This window comes from Artibeus jamaicensis, unplaced genomic scaffold (genome assembly GCF_021234435.1).
Source record: "Artibeus jamaicensis isolate MK-2021 breed Jamaican fruit bat unplaced genomic scaffold, CSHL_Jam_final contig_447, whole genome shotgun sequence".
Classification (NCBI taxonomy): domain Eukaryota; kingdom Metazoa; phylum Chordata; class Mammalia; order Chiroptera; family Phyllostomidae; genus Artibeus; species Artibeus jamaicensis.
Genome location: NW_026521834.1, coordinates 3,486,165 through 3,506,168, shown reverse-complemented (window position 1 = coordinate 3,506,168; position 20,004 = coordinate 3,486,165). Strand labels below are relative to the sequence as shown.

Here is a 20,004-nt window from a genome sequence, read left to right as displayed (position 1 = left end):
GCCCCTCCGACGGGGGTGCAGCCCCCTCACAGGCCCTCATACTCGTATCGCTCAACACCGCACTGTAATTAGCAGGATACAAAGTACGAGAACAGCAACTCTGCCTGGCAAGAAAACACACACGCGTGCGTGCACGCACACTCACAGCGCTCACACAACAAGGGCTGAAACACGAGCGCACGGGAGGGGGGCCAAGGCGCCGAGTTCTGGGTGGCCCGCACTTACCTGCCTCGGGTCCATGGCGCCCGGGAAGCATGTCCGGGCAGTGCGACCCTCCCGGTGGTGGGACCCTCCCCGCAGCCACCGTTGGTTTCCGGGGGCCAGGCTTCTGCTCCAGGCTTCGCGGACAAGGGAGTGTCCTTGGAGTCCAAACAGGAAATACCCCTGGGCCGGGCGGCAAGCAAACTGGCTGTGAAATGGCTCCGGTTCAATTTCACTTTCGTTTCTCGGGAAGGACAGCCCCTTTGGAGAGTTTGGCCGAGGGGAGGGGCTTGAGCTCAGCTAACAGACGCCGCCGGTCTCACGCCGGTTATAGCTCCATTCCTTCCTTGCAAGAGTACCCGGCAGAGTGCTCTTTCTTTTTGGAAAACGTGTAAATACTAAACTCAGAATGCTACTAACTGGCCCTCTCAGGTATGCAAGGCAAAAAAGCAAAGGACAACAAAGACGCACCAGGAAGCCCCACACTGGAGAAACAGCCTTAGGCTCTATCAGCACTAACGACTGAGCAATTTTGGATTTATGTCATAACACCTTCCTGCTGCCACCATCCCGCCATCCCAGGGAGGGAGAAGTCCTTCACAGGCACACCCCCTTGTTTTCACAGTTTTACCAGATGGGCAAGCTTCCCGAATCACAGAGGTGGGGAGTGAGGCTTTCCAGGTCCGACTGTGGAAAACAGCCACCATCACACTCGCTCCGGTTACAGCCTGACTTTTCAAAAGGTCGCTTGTGTTACCTGGAAGCTAAACTTCAGTTGATTTTGTGATCATGCTCATGCGTCTGCTCTATTTGGCTCAAGATGCCTGGGAAAAATTCTATAGATCAGCTCCAGTGCTCAACAAACCCTCACCTGGGAACATTTCCCTTTTCTGTGTTTAATTTTTTTTTATCCCCATCGCTTTTGAGACTTACAAGGCAGCCCTTCTCCAGTGTTACCACCAGTCAACGTCCCTTCTCCGCTGCCCTCCTATTCCATTTACCCTAAGTGTCCGTCACCCCCAGACTTCACGTTTGGCCTGGCTGTGTTCTTTCCTGCTTCCGTGTCTTCGCACATTCTGTTCCCTGGCTTATACTGTGCTTCCTGCACTGCTTCTGGTGAAACAGTCTTTGAAGATCTGCTTCAACTGTTCTCTCCTAGGGAGCCTTTCCTTACTCTGGGTTGAGGGAGCAGGTGTAATTCGTGGTCCCTCACTTTGTGTTTCTCTGTTGCTCTGCACCTACCCTACTAGAGCACTTCACCATCTCAGAACATGCCTCCTTCAGTCATTTGAGCACCTGACACGTGCCAGACATAGGTTCAGTACGAAGGACCTGACATGTATGAGAGCCCCCATCTCCCGGCTAAGGGTCAGCCTGGTGGGGAAGACTGCGGCTACATAGATGGCTGCTTCCCGATGGTTCGTGGTCACATACTTACTCTTTCTGCTCTACATCATAATTTTACAAGGTGAAAACAAAAACAGACTCTCACTATAACAAGTCCAGCCTATCTTCCCACATTCTGTTTTCCATTTAAGTCAGATAAGTTATGCCTTACCTCTGCTTCCTTGTCTTTGGGCTAAACAATCCTACAGCTCTTAACCCTTCTACAAGAATATTCCAGAAAAGCCTTAATCAAAACAACTGGGCAGGTTTCCCCTGCCCAGCAGCACACTGCTGCCACCCTACCCCATCTCACACAGGACGCAGTGGCGGAGCAGAAGGGACATTTGTCTTCTCAGCAGAGGGTCAGACGGCCTTGAAAGAACAACTGCTCTTGTAATTTAATCTTAGCAGCTCAAGTAACTGCAGTGTCTTATTCATAAACATTTCAACTCCCACCACCCCCGGCAGTTGCTTCGGCGCCCACAGGGTTGTCAGGCAGTGACACTCGAATCTCTGTGCTATTCTGTTGTATGGGCTTGATTTTTTAAAAAATGAACCCAAACCAACCAGTTGACTAGAGAAAATTTCAGAAAATACAGAAAAGCAAACAGTCAAAATGACCCCTACTCCTCCCTTGTTAATCGACCAGTGCCTTCCCCTCGTGTGCACAAAGGCACCAGGAACTCGCTTCTTGGCTGCTGCGGGGAGCTCACGTTCCCGGGGGTCTGAGCGCCTGCTGGCCGGCTGTGCAGTGACCGAGGGCTGCTTACTAACCACTGCCTAAACGGTTTGAGAGTTCCCATCTAAAATAAGGTGTGCGTGAAAAAGCCCCTCACTCCAACTCTGGCTTTCCCATAACTCCGCCGAGCTCGGGCTCCGGCTCCTATGTGTCTTCAGTGGCCTGGACACCCCCCTTACGGGGAGGACATTATCATCTGGCTACTGAGCTGGTTTTAGTTTCCAATCCCTGCTGTTCTTGCCTTTTCACTATAAATAACCGTTAGTCTGGTTTGTCGCGGATCTTCTGTTTAACCTCACTGTGTGCAGGGAAGCGGATCTACAAGTCTTTTTAGTCTACGGTTTCCCATACCAGACTAGTGCACATATGGGCTGCAGCCAGCTGGATCGTCTGCTCCCTCTGGCAAAACAGATGTCTGCGAGCCCCTCCAACACTTGCTCATACAGGGACATGGCAACAGAGATGCGCTGCCTGTGAGTGTAGCTGCCTGTTGCCACTGAACTGGCAACGTATCACCAAAAGGCAAGAGATTACTGAGCTATTTTTAGTTACCAGGTCATTGTGTTAGAAAAGGATGCGCACACAAATAAACCCGTTCTTATCTTTAGTCTGAGGTGATACGTGCGCATAATATAATCAGCAATTCACCAGTTGCTAGGCACCAGCTTATTGTCCTCCTTGTTTTGTTGTTTCTTTTCATTTCTTTATTATTGGGCTTTTTATTCCACTGTAACAGTTCATGCCATATCAACACAATTTCAAAGTCCTCAGGGTCCCCCCCAGCAGCCCCCACTTGCTTTGGTGATCGGTAAGGCTCTCTACAGACGGAACAGTGAGTCGGCCAGCTGGCTGAGTGGTGCTCCGTGGCTGTGTTTGTGCTGATGTACATGCTCCACTGATGTTGATGACTAGACTGGCTTTTGAAGTTACAAGGATCAAGAAATGCCTCAGGTAACCCCAGAACAAACAGGTCTCCAAAGATGGACAAGCGCCTGTACCCTAAGTTACCCAGTCAATGAAAAAAGAGAAGTGGTATTTATAACCACCTATGGGCATGAGGCACTGTGATCGTGGGTACGTCACACATTAGGACTATCGCACGAGTGTCAAAACAGTACCACTAACAATGGCTAACAGGCCAGTGCTGAGTATTTCATGCTGTAAGTTGGAACAGTTAATGCACATTTAGTCTAATAACAACTCCCCAAGATCACCCTGCACAACTTGTGGTTGTATGCATTAAGTCTGGACATCCTACAGCTGCCTTCCCACGCCCGGCTGGCATACACCAGCTGACCGCCCTCCTGCTTGGCCTGACCAGCACAGAGAAGTTCAGCTGCTGGCCCACATCTGGGTTCCGCTGACTCAGGGTCCAAAGGTGGGGCACCTCCCACTCACTTTTGCTTTCTCTTCCTCTTCCTCTTCCTCTTTATGACCCGGCCCTCATAGAGAGTGAGTGGCTGGGCTGAGTCCCACCTTCCTGCGAGGGCAATGTCCCCATGTCGTGGCTTGTGGGGGACAAGCAGGGGGACAAGTGCAGTGCTCTTCCAGGCTTGAAGACAGACTCTGCCCACATTCTGCAGTGTCTTCTAGGGAAGCAGCAGACTGATTTCCCAAGAGCCAACTGCAGAAAGCCAATTTGCCAAATGGCCAATTTCCTAAATTAGCAATTTACTAAGCAACCAATATGCTGAATTGATTTTTTTCTTTAAGGTCTTAATTGACCAGTTTTTATTCTGCCTTCACAATAGTCTTAGAGAACATGCCCCCTCCCTGTTCCTGCAGAGCTGCAGACTAGGGGACAGTGGGAGGTGGGGCGGGGGCGGGGTCAAGTGGCTCCTGTAGAACCAATTTTTCAATGAACTGATTTTCTGGGAACTGGCTTAGAGCCATTTCCAGGTGTCCACAGCCTTGTTTCCAAAGGGAATGATCAAGGCTTTGCCATTGTTAACACACCTTGTTGAAAGCATCACCCTCAGCACTGACAAGTTCACGAAAATTTCCATCTACACACAGACAGCAGGAGTGTGAAGACAGTGCAGACAGAGATTTGAAGATTCTGGCCTTAAAGTCTGGAGTGACGCGGCCACAAGCCAAGTAACGCAGGCAGCCACCAGGAGGCGGAGAAGGCGAGGTGCGGAGGAGTCTTCCCTGGAGCCTCCGGAAGGGGTGTCCCCCCCCCCCCCGACTCCTCAGTTCTGGCCGGTGGTGGTACCGGTTTCTGACTTTTGGCCTCCAGAATGGTGAGAGAATAAACTTGTTGCTTTAAGCCACCAAACGTGTCACTGCCATGCTATGAGACTAATACACCATCCTCGGTGGGCGGTGCCGCCAGGGAGCCCCGAGGGTGGGGCCACCAGAGACGTGGCTCTGCAGTGGGCACTCTGCGCCTGGGACGGTCACAGGGAAAGGTCCTGGGTGACGCGTGCACAGCTGCCGTGCCCACTTTTTGTTAGACCAAACAGTACAGCTTCTCCTTACCATCCAGCAGAATTAGAGCTTTTTATTTGAGTTCAAAAAAGGATACTCTTTAACATAACAAAGACTATCCTAAATCCCACTAAAATAAGAAATGGGAGCCACCATTACCAGTTTACCGTAGGTCCCCAGTTGTGAGATGTATGCAAACACTTCTGATTTTGGAACGTGAGTTGCAACATGTGGGCATTTCAAATAGTAGCCTCCAAAAGCTATCATTAAATTGATAGCATGTTCTTAAGCTGAATGGTCATAGAGTCAAAGAAATATTGTATTTAATGTTGTTTGGCAAATTCTAGTGTATTCTATAACACAAAACAAATAAAAGGTAAACTATTAAAACAGGAAACAAGCCCAGATTATTTGCAGATGATGACATCATCACCCAGTTGATATAGGGTTACCTAGAAACTGTTAGAACCCCATCAGTCAAGGAATGTGGCTGGATGTTAAAGAGAAATATACAAGACAAAACAAGTTCCTTTTTGAGAAATAATATATCCTTAATAGCAAATAAACCATTTAAAATTTTTTTAAAATTTATTTTGAGAGAGAGAGAGGAAGGGAGGGAGAAAGGGAGAGGAACATCAGTGTGTGGTTGCCTCTCACGTGGCCCCCACTGGGGGACCTGGCCTGCAACCCAGCATGTGCCCTGACTGGGAATCGAACAAGCAACTCTTTGGTTTGCAGCCCGAGCTCAATCCACTGAGCCACACCAGCCAGGGCATAAACCATTTTTTAAAAGACAGAAACATTTAGGAATAATCTTTAAAAATATGGAAAAATATGAAATTCTGCTGAGGAATATATATGTATTAAATAGAATATACAACCCCCAAATGTGATAGTCAAATAGTATATAAATGCTAATTGGTGCCAAATTAAATAGCAGTTTACTGCAAATTCTAGTGAGGGTAGAGACAGTAAAGACTGGATACCTAATGAAATGATTAATCTAAAGTTCAAGTGCAAGAACAAACAGGTAAGAACAGCTAAATTATTTTTAAAAAGAGGCAGCTGCACTGCTCACGCCAAGGCTGTCCTAGTGTAATACAAGAACGCAGCAATAGCTGGACCTTGGAGACACGCGCCCTAGACAGACCCGAGCAGGTGCATGGACCCCACAGGTGGGGCGCCACGGCTCGGGTGAGGGGGGCAGGGTGGGTTAGCAGGTGGAGCCGACTGGCTGATTTCACGAGGAAAAAAATCTATAGCCTTGTCTTATATTAATAAACCAATATACATTATAAATGAATTGGGAGATTAAAGCATTTTGATAAACCACTGATACACAAACAGCGTGTACAACCTGTCGCAGCGCGGGACACGCCCCGAAAGAGAGGCGGGGCGTCCGCTCACTGCAGACGGCGTCTGTACTTCAGAGCAGCAATGCAGCGTCTAAGTCTGTTCACGGGGGAAAGTTAAAAACATATCAACACTAAAATGAGTACGGACGCTGAATCAGAGTAAGATGCACGCACGACAGAGCTCATGTATGTTCATGCACAGGGCCCACACACCGAGATGAGATGCGCACATGCAGCACCCACACGGGTCGGCACTAGGGTTACCCTTAACCCTCATGACTACCTGATGAAAGGAGTACACCACTACTGTCCCCACGTCACAGAAGAGGAAACTGAGGCAGAGCAAAGCTGCAAAGGAGGCTCAGGGTGACAGCCAGCACGGTGGCTGCACAGGGGGCACACTGGCCACCCCTCAAGGCCGCCCCACCGACACAGCAGTCTGTAAAAGGCCACCCACCAAAAAAGTGTGCAAACGCCCACCAAGCATGTGGGAAAATGATCCAATCACACTAGCCATGAAAACTACAGAAATGTGATACAATTATGTTTTCATTAATAAAGTTAATTAAAAAAATGAGATTCACTTGGTGCTGGTTGGGCATTCCGTGGCCACCTTCACAATCTAATCTTGCGTCTAGGATCCACTCTGGTCCCTCCAAAATGCTCTCTCGTATGATCGGTCCACCGCCATCTCCTCTCTGGAAACCCCTTGATTCGTGGCTGCCCATCACTCTCTGGAGGAAGGCCCAAGTCCATTACCGGGTCTGCCATGTGACCCCACTCCACTGCCAAGCCCGTCCCAGCCAGGCTTCACGAAAAGACACCGTCCATCCTGTTCGGCCGACAGTCACAGAGCACTCCTGCCGCCTGGGCAAGCCCAGTCACAGGCTCCTCCTCTGCTCCTGCCCTCTGCTGGGGGGGCAGTTGGGGCAGTGGGCTTGTAATGCCTGCAGTTCTCATAGCCCTGGGAAGCTTTCTTCATAACCCTTCTCATTAGCTGTGGTCACACATTCGTGTGATCATATAAACTGCAATGTATCTTTCCTGAGCAGAACAAGTCTTGTAACCCTATGGCCCAGTACAGTGTTCTGGCTGTGGAAGGTACTCAGCCAATGTTTGTCGATGGAATATATGTTAATAATTGAATAAAAGAAAGACAGAAAAGGGAAAAATGAGGAGGAACATGCACTACTATACTGCTGTGAAGGCTAGACTGCTGAGTTCGACTTTTTTACAAAGCAGCTGCACAGTGTATATCAAGTCTCCAGTATGTCCATAACCTCGGCTAATAGTCAGCAGTCATTGTTAGTAATAATGTAAACCTACTCCTACAGTTACTGTCAATAATGTAAAGAATAAAAATCTACCTTGAGATGGAGAATTTAAAACCTAGTGCGAAACCTTATGTATGCTATAGTTCTGTTTACATTAGCAGAAATCGAAAGCAGTCTTAAGGTCCAGGACCGAGAGACCGCCAAGCAGACGCAGGTGCGGTCAGAGAGCACAGGGCACGCGGAGTGATATTTACGGAGAACACCGTGGAAGGTGGTTAGTGCACAATAAGCGGAAAGAACGTAAAATGTAAAGCGAGAACAACGTAAGCTTGGAAAAACAATACACCCAAGGGCAGGCCGTGCCAACTCACCCCGAGACCTGCGCCTCCTTTCCGAGAGCGCACGGCTCTGCCCACTTCCCTGGAGAAGGCCAGGCTCCCTGCCCCGGCCCAGAGGGAGGAGGCTGATTAGTCTATCGGTCTAACAAGCTGGCGTGGCAAGTGCATTTCTCTAGTCAGTAATGCAGGTGACACACCTCTGGTCAAGGAAACACAAAAGAAAGTCTGCCAGGGGCTTTCTGGGACGCAGGTTGCTGGCTGTGGAGCAGCGACGTCACGAGATGAAGTCGCCCACTCGGCCAACCCCGGCAGGGCCTTCCCTGTGGGGTGACCAACGCCACACCGCACAAGACGCCAAACTGCTCGTGATGATGCCCAGGAGATGGGCTGCCCGTAAATAAATTAAAATACGGTGTGATAAAACCACACTGAGACAGCACCGCAGGTATGGGAACGACTGAAATAAAACGCTCACAGTGTGTAACGTCGGTCAGGACGCGGAGCAACTAGACGTCTCACACACTCTGGTGGGAATGCAAAAGGGCGCCACCGTTCTGGGAACCGCCCGGCAGCTTCTTCCAGGGCTGAATGCGCAACTGCCCTCCCTGCAGCCCGGCACTGTGCACCCAGTGCTGGCAGGAACAGGAAAAGAAACAGCCCTAAGAAAACACGCAAGAGTTGCCGTGGAACCGGGGTAGGGAGAGGGCTGCTGCTGGGCAGGAGGTGCCGTTTGGGATCTGTGAGATGAAAAAGTTCCTGAGATGTCTCACAGTGTGAATATATGTAACATTACCGAACTGTACCTCAAAAATGGTTAACACAGTGAATTTTCTGATATTTTTTACCACAATAATAAAAAAGAATGTTCATAGAACTTTATTCTTTTTTTTCTTTCTTCCTCACCTGAAGATATGTTTATTGATTTATATATAGAGAGAAGCATTGATCGCCTGCCTCTGATACGTGCCTTGACTGGGGATTGAACCTGCAACCTAGGCATGTGCTGCTTTACGGGATGACGCTCCACCCCACTGAGCCACTAGCCAGGGCGGGGAGCTTTATCCTTAATAGCCTCGAACTAGACACAAACCAACTGCCTGTCAACTGAAGAATGAACGAACAGCTGAGGTGTATCCATACAGAAGATACTGAGTCAGGCAATGCAGTTTAACCTTGCTAAAAGAAGCCACTGGCAAAAGCACAATTCCATTTATGTGAAATTTTAGAACAGGCAAAACTAACTTATGATGACAGACATTAGTGGTGGTTTGGGGAGGAGGGCAGCGACTGGAAAGGAGCCTGGGAGAACTTCCTGGGCTGAGGGAAATGTTATATTTTCTTGATTCAAATGGTGATTAAACAGGTGTACTATATAGTTGTCAAAATTCATTAAATGGCACCCATAAACTATGTGCTGTTTATTGCATATAATCATATCACAATAAAAAAGAGCTGGGAAACAGTGGGATAAGAGCACTGGAAGAAGCTAAATTCACCCTATTGGCTACGCGCTCTGAAGCTGTTGGTGGAACAAGAGTACTCTTCACACCGACTGACAGACGCGGATAAACAAACGCTGTTCCATGCAGCGAGTTATGGAAATGCCGAGAACATCGAAATCATGAGAACGATGTGTGCATCTGAATCTGTTTCATGGAGTGCACTTTGATATCCTGATCAATTATTTTAAAAAAGAAAAATATGTGATATATACACTAACTTTAAAACAAAACATAGACATTTGTCTAATCCATAGTGATTTTATTTAAAACATTACATAATATTTTTATCAAATATCTTGTCATAGTCAGAAATAAAACTGGGGTTTCAGGACTTTTGGCCAAGATGGAGGCGTAGGTAGACACACTGTGCCTCCTCGCACAACCAAAATAAGGAACAACAAAAATTTAGAAACAAAAACACAACCAGAACAAACAGAAAACTGAGCTGTATGGAAGTCTGACAACCAAGGAGTTAAAGAAGAAACATTCATCCAGACCGGTAGGCGGGGCGGAGGGGGGGGCCAGGCAGAGAGGATTGGCTGCAAAGCGGTGGCTGGCAGACCCGGGGCATGTAAGGTGGCAGAGGACGGACCCAGTAAGGTGGCGGACTGTAGAGGGGCCCGGCGGCTGGTGGACCAGGCGGTCCCACATTCGTGCACAGATAAACCCAGAGAAACTAGGGAGCGAGACAGACTGCGCAACCCAGGATCCCAGGTCCAGGAAATAAAGACTCAAAACAAACCCCTGTGGGGGTTGAGGTGCAAGGAGAGACTCCCAGCCTCCCAGGAGAGTTCAATGGAGAGACCCACAGGGTCCTAGAATGTACACAAGTCCACCCACCCAGGAACCAGCACCAGAAGGGCCCAATTTGCTTGTGGGAAGCAGGGGAAGTGTCTGAAATCCAGCAGAGAGCAGAGCAAGCACCACTGTTCCCTCTCGGACCCTGCCCCACACACAGCATCACAACCCAGTGACTGGGTTGCCCCACCCTGGTGAACACCTAAGGCCCTGCCCCTCATACATAACAGGTGCATCAAGACGAAATAAAATGGTCCAAACAGAAGAACAGATCAAAGCTCCATAAATAATACAACTAAGTGACCAAGAGATAGCCAACCTATCAGATGCACAGTTCAAAGCACTGGTGATCAGGATGCTCATAGAATTGGTTGAATTTGGTCACAAATTAGATGAAAAAATGAAGGTAACACTAAGTGAAATAAAGGGAAATGTACGGGGAACCAACAACGATGGGAAGGAAACTGGAACTCAAATCAATGGATTGGACCAGAAGGAAGAAAGAAACATCCAACCAGAAAAGAATGAAGAAACAAGAATTCAGAAAAAATGAGGAGAGGCTTAGGAACCTCCAGGACATCTTTAAACGTTCCAACATCTGAATTATAGGGGTACCAGAAGAAGAGGAAGAGCAACAAGTAGAAAAGTTATTTGAACAAATAATAAAAGAGAACTTCCCCAATCTGGCAAAGGAAATAGACTTCCAGGAAGTCCAGGAACCTCAGAGAGACTCAAAGAAGTTGGACCCGAGGAGGAACACACCAAGGCACATCATCATTAAGTTACCCAAGATTAAAGATAAGGAGAGAATCCTAGAAGCAGCAAGAGATAAGGGGACAGTCACCTACAAAGGAGTTCCCATCAGACTGTCAGCTGATTTCTCAAAAGAGAAGGGGCTGGAAGGAAGTATTCCAAGTCATGAAAGGCAAGGACCTCCATCCAAGATTGCTCTACCCAGCAAAGCTTTCATTTAGAATGGAAGGGCAGATAAAGTGCTTCTCAAATAAGATCAAGTTGAAGGAGTTCATCATCACCAAGCCCTTATTATATGAAATGTTAAAGGGACTTATCTAAGAAAAAGAAGATAAAAAATATGAACAGTGAAAGGACAGCAAACTCACAGTTATTAACAACCACACTAAAACAAAAACAAAAACAAACTAAGCAAACAACTAGAACAGGAACACAACCACAGAAACGGAGATCACATGGAGGGTTAGCAACAGGGGAGTGGGAGGGGGGAAGAGGGGTAAAGGTACAGAGAATAAGTAGCATAGACGGTAGAAAGAAAATAGACAGGGGAGGGTAAGAATAATATGGGAAATGTAGAGGCTAAAGAACTTATAAGTATGACACATGGACATGAAGTAAAGGGGGGAATGAGGGTGTGCAGGGTGGAGGGGAGAAATGGGACAACTGTAACAGCATAATCAAAATCTATTAAAAACTAAAACTGAATATCAGGTTTTTAAAGTAGTATGTCATAAGCAAACCATACAATACTAGAATACAGAACGAGAAAAAACATTCTAAAGCTTATAAGCAATTTGTCTATAGAAAAATGAAAAATATGTATATTTAATGATAAGGCCAATACCAAATTGGAAAACTATTTACAGGAAATAAAGTTTTTTGCTTGCTTTTAAAATAACGAGTACATACTCATTTTTAAGAGAACTTGTATAATTTATAAAAATAACACAATAAGTGACTAGAAGTAATATTAACTGAAAAATTTAAACACAGAATAAAAATGGTTAATAGGTATATAAAAATAGTTCGAACTTAATCATAACAAAAAAGCAAATGAAGACGAGATGTCACTCTTCCTTTTAGCTCCAGTTCTCCGGTGTTGGTGAGAACACCAGCCTGGAAGGAAGGGCAGCGCAGAGCCAGGGCTGCAGTGGGGACCGGTGTCCCCTTCCTAGGAAGCTGAGCAGGACCAGGCACTGTGGGTGGGCGCCTCCCGTCAGGTCTGCAGTATTTTCGGGAGAACTATTTTTTTTGAAAATAGAAGTCCCCACCTCCCAGTTTTAATTTTTATTTATCTTTTTGATTGGGAGGCGAGTGTGACATGAATAGCACTCGCCAAGGCACAGCAGTAAGCAGGAAGATGGGGCGGCTGGGAGATGAGAACTGGGCCTTCCCTGGAAGACAGAGTTCACTCTGGGCCACTGGTGCCCCAGCTGGCCCACCCACCCGAGGGCGAGTGCAGATCAGCACGTAGAACAGGGCTGCATGGGGCGGAAATGAAGCAACAACTTTATTAGCAGCTCTAACAAATCCCGAGGAAAGGTCGGGGAGGAGGCCCACGTGGAGCTGTTGCCAGGAGCTCCAGGTCTGGGGGCGAGACGAGCTGGAGGGAGAGGGGTCTTGTTTCTTTTATAACTTTCTCGTACGGATTTTGTTTAGATTTTCTTGAGTGTTTTGGTACTTGATAAATGTTTTAAAGTTAACAGGCCTTGATCCCAAAACTCCAGTCAAAGAGTGAGTTGTTGTTACTGATAAAAAGGGCTTAGAATAGTGCCTGGCATATTGGAAGTGCTCAAGGAAAAGTTTCAAAAACAAATAAGGAAAAAGATTTAAACTACAGAAACTTTCTCGCTGTGGGCAGGTTTTCATTTGTTTAATAAACATTTATTAGGCACATACTGTGTCTGGCACTGTCCTAGGCCCTGGAGATACAGCAGTAAACAAAAGAAAAATGCTTTTTCTATTATTTTCACGAAACTGATGCTCCAGTGAGAAGACAGGCAATACACAAATAAATACATAATGTCTACTGGCTGTAGATACAATGAAGAAAAAGAACCCAGCCAAGGACGGGCCGTGGGGGGTGGGGGAGGGAACACAAAGCAAAAGGCTCCTCTGTTCTCGAGGGCTCTCGGTCTTGAGAAGTGACCAGTTCAGACAACTGTCCAACAGAAGTCAAATCCACAACTGGGCTGTGCTGAGGCGTTTGTGGGAAAGGTTGTCTAATTCATTGGTGGAGGACAAGGAAGGCTTCTGGGAGGAGAAGCCTGACCTGAGTCTGAAAGGAAGTCAGCCAGCTGAAGCAGCGGGGGAGGGCAAGCCAAAAGGCCAACGTAAAGGCATCATGGAAGGGACAGAGCACACAGTCGATGCCAGACTGAATGAATGTGTGATGGACAAACAAAACTGGGGTGATCCATCTCAGCTGGAAGCCTCTGGCAGGGCCTCGGAGAAGTGGATGTGAGTGCACATACACACACGTGCGTGCAGACACGCTCACAGCGCAGTCATCCGCCGTTTCTGCCTACCCCGTCCCCTGTGGGTGCAGAGAGGCAGTTGACTCCTTCATCCCAGGGGTGGGCCTCTGACACAGACCTGTCCCATCGGGGCACCCCCATCTGCTTGTCCACGATGATTAGTTTATGATGCCAGAAGGCAGCTCTGCGGTCATAGGCTTGGGGCAGCCAGCAGCCAGCACTCAGCCTTTGCAGTATGTGTACAGAAAACAGCAGGAGACTGAGGCCAGGAAACAGAAAGAAGCAAGAAAGGCAGGGCCAAGAGAGTCCTCATGGTTTCATTTCAACCTCGTGACCCAGCCACGCCTGAAGCTCCTTTTTGGACTTCCTACTTAAATGATCAAAGAGGGTAAAAACCCCTTTTCGCTTAAGTTAGTTTACACTGCACGTCTGCCATTTATAACTAGGTTAATATATCCCCTTTTTGGGAAAGAGCTTCACTGGGTATATACGCGTAAGTCACAGTTTAGGTGGGTGAGTTATATAAGCCTTGTGGGTCCCTAATAATTGACTATACAACCCTAAATCACCTTCAGAGGGCCAGCAGAACATAGCTCATCCCATATGCAAAGAATATCGTCTGTTTAAATCCACTCTGCTACTCCCACTTTTATGCACATCAGTCATAGATCTTTCCCAAATATATAATTTTGCAACAAACTAGTATTTTGAACTCCTTATTCCCAACGCCAAGAAATGCAGTGTCCTCCAGCAAACTCAACCCAAGCAGCTGCACCCATCATCACCCGAGCCTAACAGATGTTACAGCCAAATAAACTGCTGCATCTCAAGGGATCACTGCAGAAGCCCAGAGGGTTAGGCCCCACTGTTCACGCATCTGAAACCTCCGATCAGCTGGTCACAGATGATAATACCAACCTTGGTCTGAAACACAGCTTCAAATCTTTAAAACCATAAATCAGAAAGATGCTCATATCACATCTAGCTCGGCTTAAGGGAGCCTTTTTGTATTAAGCAATGGGTCTCCCTTTGACTGAAATATCAATGCCTGAAGATCTTTCTCTTCTTTCACAGGCATTTGCCAAACAGGAATTTGGTTTTTCTGTGCTCACGGTCCCAGCACTGCGTGCCCATGAGCCTTCCCTTTTTCTCTGAGTGAAAAAGCCAAATCTCATTGTACATGTGGGCAAAGTATTTTTTTAATCCTCACCTGAGGATATGATTTTATTGATTTGAGAAAGAAAGAGAGACAGAGAGAGAAACATGGATGTGAGAAACACCAATCGGTTGCCTCCTGGATGCGCCTGACCAGGGATCGAACCTGCAACCTTTCAGTGCACAGGATAACATCCAACCAACTGAGCCACCTGGCCAGGGCAATGCAGGCAAAGCAAAAGATAATTTATCACTGGACAATTTGAGATGTTATTCTTGCAGCAAGTACTGGTCCTCTCAACTCTGCTCATGCCTCCCTTCCTTCACCACACTCAGGTTCACATTTCTGGGACTCTAGCCACTGAGAAATAACAAGACTCAAACTATGAGTCTAAGGGCCTGGGTTCAAATCACAGTTCTGCTTTTAGGCAGTGTCAGGATCTTGGCTAAGATCCACCTTCTGCCTCTGTAAAATGGGGATAATACTTAACTGTTGCTCTGGATTGCTGGAGGGATTAAATAAATTAGCATATGTAAAGTGCTTGGTACAGTGTAAGGCACCTAACCAGAGCTCAATAAAAAGAAGCTATAATTAACAGAGTGTGGCCTTAAACTCTTTCCAGTTCTAAAATGTTGAGGTCCACAGCAGAGAGATTATGGGTTTTGGGATTGCCCCTCCCACCTAAACCCTTCCTACACCCAAGTCTGCTTTACCATATCTGGCAGAATAGCAAACATCGGAAATAGCAAAAAGCTCCGTTTCTCAAGCAGCTGTACCTTCAAAGGAAGGGGGAGCAAGTTCTTGAGTGCCTGGGAGCTGTGCCCTTGCTAATAACAGCTAGACACTTCAAATTCTGAGAACAACCCTGCAAGGTAGATAAAATTCTCCTTATTTTGTAGATAAGACCAAATAGGAGTCCAGGGGCTAAATAATTCACTCCGTGTCACGCAGTTAGTAAGGGTCAGCCCCGACTCCAAAGTTCATGCCCCCTTCCACTGTCCCATGCCCCCCATACAGCAAGGCACTCAACTGTTTGTCAAATAATGAAATGATGAAAGAGATATTCCAGGACCTTTGCAAGATGGGAACAACCCTTCTTGGGTAAAGAAAGAAGTTGCCATCATCATTCACATTTGCTCGACAGTTTAAAGCTCCTGTGTTCTTTGCTCCTAGTGCCACAGCCACTGTGCAGGCCCTTCTCCTCTCTGGGTCGCTCAGACTCTAGTCCCTCAGCTAAGCGCACGCTGGGACCCCCCTCACTCATTTCAAATCCAACGACAGGTGTCTCTTTTTGGAAGGCAAGTTTCCTAAACTGACACCAACAAGGAACATCGGAGGCAGTTTCACCTTCCAATATAGAGCAAGAATCATGCCTAGGAGATGAAGGATGGGGAGGTGACGCAACTAGGCCTCCTGCACCCGGCCAGACCCAGGCAGAGTGCCGCAGCCGTGACCCCGCAGTGGGCTCTCCACGACGGCCGCCTACGCCATCCCTGTGTCAGGGACGCCAAGGGCGGCGGATGTTATCCCAAGGATGCGGCACGGGCCTCTGCAGCTAGGACGACGCGGTGGAGGAAGGTGCGCGCCGAGACCGGTCGCAGGCGCCTCTCAATCCAGTCACTCTCCGAGGCGAGAGGGAAACAGGGGCCTGTGGTACCCAGAGGCTGGCCTTCGGCTGGCACGAGCGCCGGAGCATCCGTGCGCGGCTTCTGCCACCCACAGCCGCGCACGCACACGGGCGCGCACACATGCACACCAGCACACGGGCCCAGGCGCCCGCCTCCCCACCAGGCTGCAAGCTCAGCCGCGGCCCGCAGCCCCTACATCCCCACCCGGCCCCGCGGCCACCCTCGGAGCCCCCCGGGAGCCTCCGAGCTACCCCTTCCATCAGTGTCCGAGCCTGCAGAGGCGGCGCGAGCCGGGCGCTGGGCCCAGGAAGGTGATGGCGAAGAAGGAAAAGGCCTCTTACCCGATCTCGTAATTCTCCGGAACGCAGCCCACAGAGGAGGCTGCCACAGCCGCCAGACCCTCCCCCCACCCGCCCCCACCACGTAGCCCTCTCTACCTTCAGTCGGGAATCAATGGCCCGGACGCGGCTTGGTGACATCATTGGCGCGCCGCGCGTGGGAGGGGTACCACGTGATTCCTCCCTCTTTTGTCTGCGTCCTAGTTAAGCTAGGATTTTGTTGTCCTCTCTTCCGTTTTCCCGGCCTGTTCATCGCGTTGTTTGGGGAGTCGGTACTTGAGTGTGGGGTGCTGCCTTTTTGCTCATAGCCTTGATTAAACTCCTCAGTCGTTTATAACGTAGTCGGGCCAGAGGGCTTGGAGGTATGTGGGTACCGTACTCATATGTATTGAGATATGTTTGAGTGGACCTCAAGTACACAAAATTGGTACTATTGGCACTATAATATAGAATTGGCACTATAATCAGTAGTCTTTGTGAGCTCTTTTATGTTAAATTATTTTTAAAGTTATGTAACAAACACCCCCTTCACTCTTAATTTCACCACCTAAACCAAAGAACTAAAATATTACCAATAACCATCCGTCCTGAGTGGTCCGTCCTTTACCTCTCAGTTTCGCCCTCAGAAATAGCCTCTATGATTTGTGTTTACACAACTCTCATTGCTTTCATTTAGTTTCACATTTATGTGCCTTAATATATTTTTATTGGTTTTTGTGTGTTTTGGAATTTTATCTAGTGTTCTGGACTTTCATTTTCACAAGTATGTTACTAAGTGTCTTAGTCCATCGGCCCCTCTAACAAAATACCACATTTGTAAGCAAAAATAATTTACTATTCTCCCAGTTCCGGAGGCTGGAAGCACGGTGGGTGACGGCCTTCCTCGAGGTGGCCCACTTCTCCTTGTGCAGGAGAAAGAACTAGGGATCTCTCTGCGTCTCTTACAGGAACGACAGTCTGGTTCACAGGGACTCCGCCCTTGCTACTGAAACATCTCCCAAAGGCCCCGCTTCGTAAGACCATCACATTGGGCGTTGGGATTTCAACACAGGAATTCTGAGGGGAGATAAACATTCGGACCTCAGCACTAAGATTCTTCTTTCTTGTTGAGCCAAGTGGTTTCAGGCAACTTTCACCACTACATAACAATCTATTATGTGATCGTACCATGATTTATCCATTCTCCAGCTACTAAACATTTATGCAGTTTCTTGTTTTTTTGCTCTTTCCATCAGTATTGCCTTTTGATGCTTCTGTACAAAAATTTCTCTTGAGACCTGACTGGTATGGCTCAGATGGTTGTCCTGCAAAGTGAAAGGTCAACTGTTCAATTTCTGGTCAGGGCACATGCCAAGGTTTGGGGTTTGGTCTGTTGTCATGGTGCCCACAAGGGGCAACCAATTGATGTTTTTCACATCGATGTTTCTTTCCCTTTTTCTCCTCCTTTCCCCAAAAGAGAGAAAGGAAGGGAAGATTTTTCTCCGGTGTATTTACCTAGGAGTGGAATTGGTAGGTCTTTGATATGTCAGGGTTCAACTTTATATGTCGAAATATCCAAGTTGGTTATACCAGTTTACAATCCTTCCAGCAGCCACGTCTTCTCTAACACTTGAGACTTCTTGATTTTTAGCAATGAAGTGGGAGTTAAATGGTGTCTCATCCTGGCCTTGTTGGTTAATGTCCCTGAGGTTAAGCCATCTGTACCTACTTGTCTGTGAAATGTCAGTGTTCAGGGTTCAAGGAATTTCAAGGCAGAGCAAGAAGAAATATGACCACAAGGTGGCAGTAGCATTCACCAGCTTTATTTGGATGCGCTTTGACAGATTTCATTACAGAGGTCCCTCAAGAACCAGACAATTCTGAGACTATGGGGGGTGGATGGTGGGAACACATCCATAAGCAGAGAGGGCAAGGAAGTCCCCAGACGTTTAGAAGAAGTTGCTCAGAAGCCCAGCAGGAAGTTTCTGGGCCAGAAGGCTCTGAGCACATCAGCAGCTTGGGGACTTGACACCCGTGAGGTTTATCTTACCTGTGACTAGCAGGTGTCAGGGCGCAGATTCCAGAAGCAGGCAAAGCAGGGGAGGCAGCTCTAAGCGGCTAAAAGTCTGCTTATTGGGGCTATGTTTGAAACGACTGGATGTTGGGGAGAGGGGTTGCAGGGTCGAGTGAAAAAGGTGACGGGGTGAAGCCGAACAAACCAGCGTGTAGACGTGGACAGCAGTGCGGTGAGTGCGGCAGGGTGAGTGGCGTGGGAGGAGACCTGACCTGGGTGGTGAGCACACAACACGGTGCACATATGCTGTGTTACAGAATCGTACACCTGCAACCTTAATTCTATTAACCAGTGTCACCTCAATAAATTCAATTAAAAGTTTAAAAAACAGTATTGGTCATTTTAAAAAACCTCGTAGAGTGAGCCAGAGTGAAAGAAAAGCAATTAGGGATATCAAGTATATTTTGTCACAAGTTTTCACCTCCTTTATTAAGAAGATATGAGTTTTTTTGTTTTATAGATTTATTTTCAAACAGCAAAACACTTAGACAATTTAAATACAAGTCTAAACAGAACTACTTTGTCAATGTCAGCAATAATGCCAAAATATGTTCTCCTGCCAGTCACTCTCCCGCATCTTCGGAGTCTTCTATCTGTGAAGAAAAGGGGTCTTGTTACAGAACAGACCTTGGGGGAGTGAACTATATACTGTTACCGAATGGACCCCCTGGTGCTCCAGGGGTTCCCCCCCCCCCCGCCCTGCTCTTACTTGGTTTGCCTGCTTGCCGCCAGGGAAAGACATCTCTCAATGCCAGAGATTGGTGAAAAGGAAAGGAATTATTTATTTAAAAGTTATACAGACTTAGAGTAATGACTTAATGTCTTCATTAAAATACTAAAGTGCTTTAGAATACCCACAAATGCACAGAGTCCTTCCTTCTCCCTCTGCCCAGTCCAGGGTACAGTATCTCAGCAAAAGAAGTAGAAGTCTGTGGCTCAGGCAGCCCCTCAGTTCCCGGTACCATCAGCTGTGTCACTGCCGCGATCTCCAATTAATCCAAAACCATGTGGTACCTTCTCATGGCCCACCAGCAAGAGTCCTTCCACTCCTTTCCTTCCCAGCAAGGAAAGCCTGCTTCCTAAGCCACGTGGAAAAGGGAGCATCCCTTTTGCCTGTGGTCCCAACCACCCAGCATGGCTGCCCTGCCTGGGTTTAAATGCCTTCCCAAATTCTTCCAGTTTTTCTGGGCTGCTACGGTGAGTCTGGGCAGGCGTGGCCCCATGGGGTGGAGCCAATCATCTCCAAACTCTCCTGTAGGTGCTGTAACCAGGGGGAGTTGCCTCTGAGTTACATCCTGGGTGGAAGTCACTCCCATCCCCCTGGCTCAAGGTATGGCCACAGCTATTTAACATATCTATGAAACCAGTTAAAAGTTATAGATATGTTAAATGACCATGCCTGAGCTTATTTGTAAAACTGCTGCTATGCCAAACAGTTCTCAATAGCCCTGCTACATGCGTCCCATCCCTGAGTTCAGACCTGAGGGGGTGAGGATGTAACATATTTTTAATATTTCTTGAACACCCTGAGTTCTGGGCCCCATTACAAATCCCTATTTGGGGGGCCCCAGGCTGC

At 47.7% G+C, this 20,004-nt stretch overlaps 1 protein-coding gene across 7 annotated transcripts in view; it reads right to left on the bottom strand.

Moving 5' to 3' along the window:
• The window catches only part of ADAR (adenosine deaminase RNA specific), a 42,414-nt gene extending 25,864 nt beyond the window's left edge, over positions 1 to 16,550 (bottom strand). For 2 of the 7 annotated variants that reach the window (XM_053666248.1, XM_053666250.1), the window contains exon 1: positions 16,475 to 16,541. In XM_053666248.1, the coding sequence (XP_053522223.1) occupies positions 16,475 to 16,519 (45 nt within the window). In that variant the 5' untranslated portion in view covers positions 16,520 to 16,541. The other 5 variants (XM_037162404.2, XM_037162406.2, XM_053666249.1 and 2 more) reach the window with 4 other exon arrangements.
• Between the last annotated feature and the right edge of the window lie 3,454 nt (positions 16,551 to 20,004).